This window comes from Mya arenaria, chromosome 1 (genome assembly GCF_026914265.1).
Source record: "Mya arenaria isolate MELC-2E11 chromosome 1, ASM2691426v1".
NCBI classification, from domain to species: domain Eukaryota; kingdom Metazoa; phylum Mollusca; class Bivalvia; order Myida; family Myidae; genus Mya; species Mya arenaria.
Genome location: NC_069122.1, coordinates 25,715,896 through 25,727,403, shown reverse-complemented (window position 1 = coordinate 25,727,403; position 11,508 = coordinate 25,715,896). Strand labels below are relative to the sequence as shown.

The 11,508-nt window shown below is 36.8% G+C and overlaps 2 protein-coding genes across 3 annotated transcripts in view; both read left to right on the top strand.

Moving 5' to 3' along the window:
- The first annotated feature begins 789 nt into the window (after window positions 1-789).
- The window catches only part of LOC128230103 (integrin alpha-9-like), a 29,956-nt gene continuing 19,237 nt past the window's right edge, over window positions 790-11,508 (top strand). Inside the window, exons 1-5 of one of the 2 annotated variants that reach the window (XM_052942127.1) lie at window positions 790-1,054; window positions 3,192-3,316; window positions 9,897-10,024; window positions 10,611-10,823; window positions 10,998-11,043. In XM_052942127.1, coding sequence (XP_052798087.1) covers window positions 897-1,054; window positions 3,192-3,316; window positions 9,897-10,024; window positions 10,611-10,823; window positions 10,998-11,043 — 670 coding nt within the window. In that variant the 5' untranslated portion in view covers window positions 790-896. The remainder of the gene's footprint in view (window positions 1,055-3,191; window positions 3,317-9,896; window positions 10,025-10,610; window positions 10,824-10,997; window positions 11,044-11,508) is intronic. The other variant, XM_052942122.1, reaches the window with a different exon arrangement.
- On the top strand, window positions 7,130-8,884 carry LOC128230118 (E3 SUMO-protein ligase ZBED1-like). The gene is made up of 3 exons (XM_052942141.1): window positions 7,130-7,470; window positions 7,912-8,050; window positions 8,325-8,884. The coding sequence occupies exons 1-3, from the start codon at window positions 7,130-7,132 to the stop codon at window positions 8,850-8,852; spliced, it is 1,008 nt and encodes a 335-aa protein (XP_052798101.1). The 3' UTR covers window positions 8,853-8,884.

Here is an 11,508-nt window from a genome sequence, read left to right as displayed (position 1 = left end):
GGACTGACAACGATTAATTAGTTATTGAACTCGCATATACATGTAGTTCATTACTGAACCCTGACAAATAAATCGATTAAGAAACGTGGGCTAATAAAAGAGATAGAGAACGTCAAACGTTAAGGATGATTTAATAGAGGACGCTGATTGGCTGGAAAGCGATTGATCGACCATACCCCGCTCTTTGTTTAACTATCAGCTACGAGCGTTTTATTAGGAAAATGTTCATGTGCTTGCTGTCATAGGAAGATGTTCATGTGCTTGCTGTCACAGTTTTCACATACTTAAAAAGCGCTAAAACTAAAGTTAAATTGATATCATTATTTTTCTTAATTTAGTTAAGTAAAAGTTAAAAAGGGAACAAAGATATAGATAAGAGGCCAACACAATATTTACATTTGGCAAAAGCGATTGTCACGGTGACACTTGTATGGATGATTCAGTTCGTCGTTAGTACTGTATACCACATTGTCCCTGTTTCAACTATCGGAAGTGATATCCTACACCCTTAAATGTGAAGCATACTAGTGAGTGGAGTTTAGAGTAAGGCTACAAAAATAATTTTGTGTTTTGATCAAAATATTAGGTAAAGTACGTCAATCTATTCCCGAGAAACACAATCATAGCAAAAACGTTATTAAATGGTTTAAACTTTTAACTACAAATGTTTTTCGTGTTCTCAGGTATTCAGTGACTTAGTCAACATTATTATTTCATGTTTAAATCGACAAACAAAACATATTATAACTACTGCCTTCGCTTAACATTACAACGGATGTATTGTAATATAAATTAAACGTACTCACGCAAATGTAATCATTTCCTTAATAAGAACGATGTTTTCTGTTCAACCCACGCTGTCAATGTGTTTTCAAGTTTAGAAAAAAACAAGCAAGATGCGTTTCTGTTCCAAACAGTGTTTAGTTTTTTTGTGTATTTTCACAAAACTTCTGCAGGTAGCAGGCTTTAACATTGATGAACGGAATGCACATATATTATCTGGTGATAATGGGAGTTATTTTGGATTTTCTGTTGCCATCATAGAAAACGACAGGTACACAGTTTCGAATATATGCAATATGTTTCCCTGTCTTGTTATTCTGTGTGTATTTTATTACTTACACAAAAAACAAGAACAGCACGACAAAACATTGTGTTGTTGCATTGAGATGCTTTGTGTTTCTGTGATGTATTTGTTCTAGTAAATGATCATAATTCACTAATATCGGCCTCAAAACATGACTTAGGTTTAAAGAAGAAAAAACTAACTAATAATTTAAAGGATACCTTTTCTTACTACAATATGAAGGTATGAAATAATATCCCAGATAATATACGAAATGAGGAGAGCTAGTAATTCTCGTTGTCCTGTGATGTTGAGTGTTTCTCATTGTATTGTGATGTTGAGTGTTTCTCGTTGTATTGTGATGTTGAGTGTTTCTCGTTGTATTGTGATGTTGAGTGTTTCTCGTTGTATTGTGATGTTGAGTGTTTCTCGTTGTATTGTGATATTGAGTGTTTCTCGTTGTATTGTGATGTTGAGTGTTTCTCGTTGTATTGTGATATTGAGTGTTTCTCGTTGTCTTGTGTTGTTGTGTTTTTCTCGTTGTCCTGTGGTGTTGTGTGTTTCTCGTTGTCTTGGGGTGTTGTGTGTTTCTCGTTGTATTGTGGTGTTGTGTGTTTCTCGTTGTCCTGTGGTGTTGTGTTTTTCTCTTTGTCTTGTGTTGTTGTGTTTTTCTCGTTGTCCTGTGATGATGTGTGTTTCTCGTTGTCTTGTGTTGTTGTGTTTTTCTCGTTGTCCTGTGGTGTTGAGTGTTTCTCTTTGTCTTGTGTTGTTGTGTTTTTCTAATTGTCCTGTGGTATTGTGTGTTTCTCTTTGTCTTGTGTTGCTGTGTGTTTCTCTTTGTCTTGTGTTGCTGAATGTTTCTCGTTGTATTGTGATGTTGAGTGTTTCTCGTTGTATTGTGATGTTGAGTGTTTCTCATTGTATTGTGATGTTGAGTGTTTCTCATTGTATTGTGATGTTGAGTGTTTCTCGTTGTCCTGTGATATTGAGTGTTTCTCATTGTATTGTGATGTTGAGTGTTTCTCGTTGTATTGTGATATTGAGTGTTTCTCGTTGTATTGTGATGTTGAGTGTTTCTCGTTGTATTGTGATGTTGAGTGTTTCTCGTTGTATTGTGATGTTGAGTGTTTCTCGTTGTATTGTGATATTGAGTGTTTCTCGTTGTCTTGTGTTGTTGTGTTTTTCTCGTTGTCCTGTGGTGTTGAGTGTTTCTCTTTGTCTTGTGTTGTTGTGTTTTTCTAATTGTCCTGTGGTATTGTGTGTTTCTCTTTGTCTTGTGTTGCTGTGTGTTTCTCTTTGTCTTGTGTTGCTGAGTGTTTCTCGTTGTATTGTGATGTTGAGTGTTTCTCGTTGTATTGTGATGTTGAGTGTTTTTCTAATTGTCCTGTGGTATTGTGTGTTTCTCTTTGTCTTGTGTTGCTGTGTGGTGTTGTGTGTTTCTCGTTGTCCTGTGGTGTTGTGTTTTTCTCGTTGTCTTGTGTTGCTGTGTGTTTCTCGTTGTATTGTGGTGTTTTTCTTTGTCTTTTGTTGTTGTGTTTTTCTCGTTGTCCTGTGGTGTTGAGTGTTTCTCGTTGTCCTGTGATGCTGTGTGTTTCTCGTTGTATTGTGATGTTGTGTGTTTCTCGTTGTATTGTGATGTTGAGTGTTTCTCGTTGTTTTGTGATGGTGTGTGTTTCTCGTTGTTTTGTGATGGTGTGTGTTTCTCGTTGTATTGTGATGTTGAGTGTTTCTCGTTGTATTTTGACGTTGTCTGTCTAGTGTGGAATGTCCGTGTGTCTTAAATCTGGCACAATTTTAAAGTATTTAAGTGCTGTGCTTCGCTACCATTAACTTTTGTTATGAAAGTGTGGGCATGTTATTGAAAGATTTGTTATCTCTCACGTATGTTAAATTTACAGATAATGATAACGTAAGGTGTAACGCACCTGGGTACACCAAGTGTCCAATGTGACCAGAACGCTATTCCACTGCATAATGACACATACACCTACAGTACTAAGTACTGTGCTTCGTAGTCCAACTGCTTTTTTTATCTAAAATTTAACAAAAATTGGATAAGAGAGAGGTCAACATTAGTGACGTGCTGTCAGCAAAGGCTAGTTAAATCCTATTCGACTATTTTCAGCGTATTCATAGGAGCACCTAAGGCAAATGACAGTAAGATTTCCAGTGTCTATGAGCCCGGAACCGTCAATAAGTGCCCAGTGGTTCATGGGAAACCAGCCAACTGTGACAAGTTCGAAATAGACTGTAAGTCTCTCGTTTCGTGTATGTTTTACTTGATCCTTGTTTCGTTAAACATGATCTGATGGCTGCTTAATCTTCTGCAATTTCCATTGCTTTATATCCTGAAGTTTCCATTGCTTTGTATCCTGAAGCTTCGATTGCTTTATCTCCTGAAGCTTCCCTTTGCTTTATCACCTGAAACTCCTTTAGCTTTATCTCCTGAGGTTTCCATTGCTTAATCTCCTGAAGCTTGCATTGCTTTATCTCCTGAAGCTTCCATTTCTTCATCTCCTGAAGCTTCCATTGCTTTATCTCCTGAGGCTTCCATTGCTTCATCTCCTTAAGCTTCCATTGCTTTATCTCCTGAAGTTTCCATTGCTTAATCTCCTGAATCTTCCATTTCTTTATCTCCTGAAGCTTCCATTTCTTTATCCCCTGAAGCTTCCATTGCTTTATCTCCTGATGCTTCCATTTCTTTATCCCCTGAAGCTCCCATTTCGTTATCTCCTGAAGCACCCATATCTTTATCTCCTGAAGCTTTGATTGCCTTATCTCCTGAAGCTTCCATTTCTTTATCTCCTCATGCTTCCATTGCTTAATCTACTGAAGCTTCCATTGCTTTATCTCCTGAAGCTTCGATTTCTTTATCTCCTGAATCTTCCATTGCTTTATCTCCTGAGGCTTCCATTGCTTTATCTCCTGAAGCTTCCATTGCTTTATCTCCTGAAGCTTCGATTTCTTTATCTCCTGAATCTTCCATTGCTTTATCTCCTGAGGCTTCCATTGCTTAATTTTCTAAAGCTTCCATTGTTTTATCTCCAGATGCTTCCATTGCTTTATCTCCTGAAGCTTCCACTGCTTTATCTCCTGAACATTCCATTGCTTAATTTCCTAAATCTCCCATTTCTTTGTGTCCGGATGCTTCCATTGCTTAATATCCTAAAGCTTACATTGCTTTATCTCCTGATACTTCCATTGCTTTATCTCCTGAAGCTTCAACTGCTTTATCTCCTGAAGCTTCCATTGCTTAATTTCCTAAATCTTCCATTGCTTTATCTCCTGATGCTTTGATTGCTTTATATCTTGAAGCTTCGATTGCTTTATCTCCTGAGGCCTCCATTGCTTTACCTCCTGATGCTTCCATTCCTTTATCTCCTGAAGCTTCCATTGCTTAATTTCCTAAAGCTTCCATTGCTTTATCACCCGATGCTTGCATTGCTTTATCTTCTAAGCTTCCATTGTATATCTCCTGAGGTTTACATTGCTTTATGTCCAGAAGCTTCCTTTGCTTTATCTACTGAAGCTTCGATTGCTTCATCTCCTAAATCTTCAATTGCTTAATCTTCAGAAACTTCGATTGCTTTATCTCCTGAAGTTTCCATTGCTTTATCTCCTTAAGCTTCGATTGCTTTATCTCCTGAAGCTTCCATTGTATATCTCCTGAAGTTTTTATTGTTTTATCTCCTGAAGCTTCCATTGCTTTATCTTCTCATGCTTCCATTGCTTTATCTCCTGAAGTTTTCATTGCCTTACCTCCTGAAGTTTCTTTTGCTCTGTCATATAAAGTTTCTATTGTTTAATCTCATGAAGTTTGTATTGCTTTATCTCATGAGGTTTCTATTGCTGTATCTCCTGAAATTTTCTTTGCTTTATCTCATGAAGTTTATATTGCTTTTTCTCCCACCTCCAATTATTAAACCATTCTAGAAATTCTTATCTTGCCCACGGGCGAAGATAAAATGTGTTAATATGTGACTCCCTTTAAATGGTCACCACATTGTGATTACTTCCCTTGTTGAAGACTGTCATCTGTAGCATCATGGAAACCTTGTCTTGTGGATATGTTTAGAACGCTAATTTATTATTTCTCGTTTCAAATGTCACCATGAAACATTTACAAGCACCGTTCAAGAAATAATGCTTCACTCTTCTTAGAATTATTTAAACAACCGATTTGACTATTAACATAATCTGAATTACTGCGCGCATATCCATGACAATTACGAATTATCGCATATCCATACGCAATTATTTTCACTAAGCACAAAAGAGTTCCAACAAAAAAAATACTTTTTTACTTAATTTTGTTTAACTGAGGTAGGAGAAAAAGCATCTACCATAGCCGCTCGTGTAAGATAGGTTCATCCCAACCCTCGTGCAGGGTGTTTATATTTCTGATTTACGGTGAAGCTTAGATACCGTAGTTGTCAAATGTTCATCAGCTCATGTATCGCTACATAGCCATGTATCGATACATTCACTCGACAGAACATTAGGTTGTTACCAGTACATGTATTTGCTTCTAATAAACAATTTGATTATCATTTTGAAACACAAGTACATGTAGTTAACAATCTACACTTGCAGCGTGAATTCGGAAAGCGGAAACAGAATATTTTCTACTTAACTGATATGAATCTGTAATAAGAACACTTATCAAGTATATAGTATCCTGCTATGCACACTTCAAGTGCAATAGAGTGCTTGCGAGGTGAAACGATTAATCGCGATGTGGATTGAACTGTGATTTTTTGGCCTCGATTCGATTCGATTCGATCCGTAAGGTGTCAGTTTCGGTTCGATTTTTTACTGTCAAATAGCTCTCAATATAATTATTTACTTGTCGAAACAAACCATTCAAATTCCGATGTAAATTTCTAGTCAGCTGTCAAAATAAACGGTATCGGGAGTATTTTAATAGAGGCGCAACGATTGGCTGAATACTTCTGTTCCAGCCAATCGTATCGGGCGTAACTCACGACGCTACTATTGATCGTCAAGGCGCTTACTGTTATCTGATTTGTATTGCGGCAAGCGTCTGCGTGTTCATTCTTGATTACGATGTCGGAACCGACTGTAAAATTACGAGCCGCTCCAAAAAAGTATCGTTCCAAAGTGTGGGAATACTTTGGATTCAGAGATGGAACGTCAGACGAAGATAATAAGCCGACGTGCAAAGTTTGCTACGCAGATATTCTGTGTAAATCTGGGAACACGACTAATATGTCCAATCACTTAAAACGGAAACACGGTATTGACATTTCGTCTGCTTCGAGCGCAACCTCCGGTCCGCAATCTTCCCCGGTAGGCAAACCATCAGCAAATAAGTCATCCAATGCTAAAATACCAGGCATGTTTAACATGAAACAAAAGCTATCTACTTCAAATGACCGCCACAAAGCACTGACTCAGGCAACGGCAGCATTCATAGCTATGGACATGAGACCTTTTAGCGTAGTTGAAAATAAGGGTTTTCAATACCTCATGAAGATTGCTGAGCCACGCTATTGCCTCCCTAGCCGGACTCATTTTGCCAACACTGTACTCCCAGGTATAAATAGTAGGGTAAAGAATAGGGTAATGAATGAGCTTAGATGTTGTGAATCATTAGTAATCACAACTGATTCTTGGACGTCAAGGGCAACTGTGAATTACTTGACTGTAACAGCTCACACAATCAGCACTGAATGGGAAATTTCTAGCTATACTTTGGAGACTCAGGCATTCTCAGAATCCCACACAGCAGAGAATCTGTCACTTTCTCTGGTTGACACTGTAAAACGTTGGAATTTGGAGCGTCATGAAAAAGGACCCACAGTTACAACGGATAATGCAATGAACATTGTCAAAGCTGTGAGGTTGTCAGAGCTGAAGCACATTCCTTGTTTTGCCCATACTCTCAATTTGGCAACACAGAAAGGGCTTGGAATCAAAGAGATGGACCGTTTGTTAGGAAGAGTTTGGCGAATAGTTGGGCTATTTCATCGCAGTACAACAGCAGCCGCAGTTCTGAGGTCATTGCAGTCTCAACTTGGTTTACCTACGCACAAACTTCTCATGGACGTTGCAACTAGATGGAATTCTAGCTTCCATATGATTGAGCGGTATCTAGAGCAGCAGGCAGCCATCTTTGCCACTTTACTGCACAAAGATGTCAAGAAAAACATTGCAGATGTAGTCACTCTGTCGGATACAGACAATCAAAATCTCGAAGCAGCATTAAAAATCCTTGGACCAATCAACACGGCTACAAATCTGCTATGTTCAGACAGCAGCCCAACTGTATCACTGATACATCCCATGAAAGAGATGCTTTTGGTCCAAATGAAGATTATGCCAGGAGACAATGCTTTCGTCAAAGCCGTCAAAGATGCCATTGTGAAAAATCTCCTGCCAAGGTATTTATCAGTTCTTTGTGAGTTATAATTTGGATGCAAAATCCCCCTTTTTGAATCAAACTAGAGATATCACATTTTCTAGTATGAAGCTTTATATTATATTATAGTTATTATTATAATAATAAACTTCATACTAGAAAATATATTTTGCAAGACAAATCTTTCTTTGAAAATTAATTGGGCTAATTTTTAAATAAGTTTGGATATTTTTTTTAACAAACTGTGAAACATTCATAGCTTTAGCAAACAGTTGAAACTTATCAGACAGCACCTCCTGTCCTGTCTGATATGGGTTAACTGTGCTTATTGGACTTAAATTCTAATGGGCAAAGTAAATTTTAACATAGCTTTCTATATTTTTGCATTAAATATAAGATTTTACAGGTTAAATTGATCAATGAATAAAATAAATGCTTACACTAGTCATTTGTATATTTACAGGTACACAGAGCCAGATCTACTTGACATGCTGCATGTAGCTGCTGCCCTAGATCCTAGGTTCAAATCTCTGCCATACATTCCGGAAGGAGACAGAAATGACATCTCCAAGTCTATGAGCAAAAAGGCAATGGCCATTGATGTAAGTATATGCAAGCTGTACGGTTACTAGCTTACTGTTATCAACTGTTTGATACCACAACAAAAATGCTGATCTAGTCCTAGGCAAGACATAAGGTCGGCCCTGGTCGGGTCAACATATATGTATTTGGTAGAATACCATCAGCATTATACAAAAATGTTTACCTAAGTCATACTACTAAGTCATGAAATAATGTATCCTACATATTACACATATTTGAAATAGTAGTTAAAATAATTTAATAAAAACATGAACAGTTTATCATTTATTTCAGAGTATGCAGAGTGATGTGAAAGTTAAAGATGAGCCAAGCAGTCCAGAGGACAGTTCAACTGGGACAGCTGTAATGCCTGCCTTACCAGCTCTTGAAGCACTACGAAGCCAACCCCTTGATCAGCCAGAAGAACCTGAAGAAGAACCAGCTATGAAGAAGCCCAGATTGTCACCGGAGCTAAAGCCCAGATTGTCACCAGAGCCAAATTCCTCTGAAAATGCTCTAGAGAGTTTGTTTGGTGATGTGTTTGTCACATGTGTTGAGCCTGCAAAATCTCTAGACCAGAGGGTTGACAGTGAAATTGCAGACTATGAGAAGGAGCCTGTGGTATCCTTAAAGTCAGATCCACTCCAGTGGTGGAAAGAGAGAGCTGGTCACTATCCTATCCTCTCCAAGCTCGCTAGCAGCTATTTGGTCATCCCAGCAACATCTGTTGCTAGTGAACGGGTTTTCTCAACTGCTGGGGACATTGTGAATGCACAGAGGGGCACACTGAGCAGTGACAATGTGGACATGCTAATTTTTTGAAAAAAAAATCTTAAGATTTCTGACCTAAATGAATAAAGTATTCAAATGGACCATTTTAATGCTTTATTCCTGTAGGTGAAGTGGTTGTTCAAAGAATGTGCCTCTGTCCATTCACTATGTCAGCACTTCATTTGCTTTTGTTACTTTCTGTTAATAAATCTTATGAATGAAAAATATACTGAAGAAAAAGGCTTTTTGATTCAATTTCCTGAGGCTTATTGAGTGACAATGTGGACATGTAATTGTTTTTAAAAACGAATTTAAATAATTCAGATTTGAAGGTCTGAAGAATTCAAGTTCTTTTTCAAAAGTTATTCCTGAATACATTCTGTTTAAGACTGTGACTAGGATACTCTCATTGCTCTGGCTTCTCACAAAAGTATGTTCACACTATTGTTTGTGCATTACTCTACTGATATTACAAAAACAAATAATGTTTACAACTTTGTCAATGCATTTTTTTAAATTGCAAACTTTAATTGGATCGAATCGAAAATAATCGAATCGTGCTAACAAAAATCGAAATCGAATCGAATCGATTTTTTTTAATCGTTTCACCTCTACTTGCGACTATCAATATAGAATTGATGTCGACGACAATTGACAATTATCCTTTAGTTAAAGTTTCTTCGGTGAACTGTATTGTTTTGTTATTTAGCCATAATATATTTCATCTCATGCAAAACTTTATGTTTTGATACACATATTCCTTGTACAACGATGTAATATGAGGTTTAGATTCAATTCATGTTAACAAACTGTCTTCTTATGATAACAGAAAACTCTTGTGACAGGCTTGCTGTAAGGGTCTAAATAAACTAGACATATACAAGATATAAGATCATCATTATACAAGATATAATGCACTACAACACTGACTTGAGCATTCACACACGGAGATAATGAAGTTGTATAAGTGTCCGCCTGTTTAGAATTACACAACACAGCATGCATACAAGCCACACACCAACGTCAGTGCTCTTTATTCAACTAATGAGCATGATCAATTTTCTTTTATAAAATTAAAACCTGTGTTCATTGTAGACACACTCGGCGGCGACAAAGTTACGACGAATGGAGTATCTAAATATTTCACTCATGGCAAAGACGGTCAATGGTTGGGCGCCAGTTTAGATTTACCCTCGGACCCCAACTCCCCAGCCGGCATCGTGGTAAATTGGGAGCATGTTGTTCGAAGGCAGAGTCGGCAATGATTCTACCAGTGATTATTTCAAGCATAGTCATTGCGACAAACTATATACAAACAAATAAAAAACAAATAAAGATAAAGAAAGAATAAATAATAAATTTACAATGAAAATGTTATGTTTACGTAATATTTGAATTTTCCAAGAGTAAGGTGTATCACTAGTAGTTTGTTAAAGCTTCTTTTGAACAAATGCTGGCCAGCTATTATTTGTTATTTGGTCTAAGTGCTCCATCATCATTACTTTCATTATTTAATATGCTATTTTGTGAAAGCTGAACATACATATGTTCGTGTTATAATTCATGGTATACTGTATAGTTCTTGGATTACTTACGGTTTTTGTCTTTTCACTAACGATTTCAAGACGAATAATTTCTTTGGCTTTGTTTCAATTTTTTTGGCTTAGTCTTTATTACTATTGGCTTGGATTTATTTATATTGGCTTGGGTTTACAACTGTACATTTAAATAAGAAAAAGTTAAACAAAAATGTCAATGATTCAAACAAGCTATACATAATTGCTAAAGAAGATGTCTACATAATTTCAGACATGTGCTCCTCGATGGCACAACACCAAGAACATAGATTGGTATATGAATGGCATTTGTTACATTATACCACGTGATTTGACGGTAAAAAACATTAAAAAACTTCCTTTACTGGTCAATGGCAGCAGAGCCACGTACGACATGGACGAGAATAATAAACAGTATGACTGGGGGATGGCTGGGCTCGGATTCGATGCCCACTATACGAAAGAGGTGTGTTAGTTGATAGCGTTGAAATTTGTAGCATGCTTGTCATTACTTTAATTGCAATTTTATTCCCAGCTGCTGCTATTGATAAATGAGGTTTAAAATAGTTTGTAATTGATTTGAATTGTAATACTCTTGTTGTAAAGTAATACTGTTTCAATACCTAATATCTGTTTTTAGATGAAGCATATACTGTTTGGAGCGCCAGGATTGAAATACTGGACAGGTAAATACATTTACTGCACTTAATCAAAGTACTAAAAGTACTGCTGGAAGGTGATTTGTTTTATGAAAATTGCATTTTGACTCTCTTTTTCGACAGAATTTTATTCATATCATGGAGCCATTCTAATACTGTTCTGAATGTTTATTTATGTTTATTATATAGTATGGATGACATTGGTATATGGATCATTCAATTATGAATATTAATTCAATAGTTGTATTGTTCTTAAATTCCATATGATAACTAGAAAAACATCGTGAGATTCTTAAATGGAGCTATCCCTATGAACATCAGACATTATTCTGAATAATGTTCTGCGTCCCAAATGGATGACTTGCCAAATTCAGTTCAAGTATCATTTGGGTAATTTTGTATTGCTCTATATATATCGCCTTATTTCGGCGACAGTATCAATCATATTCATTTCATCTGTAAGTATCTTCAACATGACCAAAGGCTTGAAGG

Bases quoted from the DNA above. Each gene is read 5' to 3' on its own strand.
- LOC128230118 (XM_052942141.1), top strand. From the start codon at position 7,130: ATGGACGTTGCAACTAGATGGAATTCTAGCTTCCATATGATTGAGCGG. The intron at 7,471-7,911 runs GTATTTATCAGT...GTATATTTACAG, and splicing joins GTGAAAAATCTCCTGCCAAG to GTACACAGAGCCAGATCTAC. The intron at 8,051-8,324 runs GTAAGTATATGC...CATTTATTTCAG, and splicing joins AAAAGGCAATGGCCATTGAT to AGTATGCAGAGTGATGTGAA.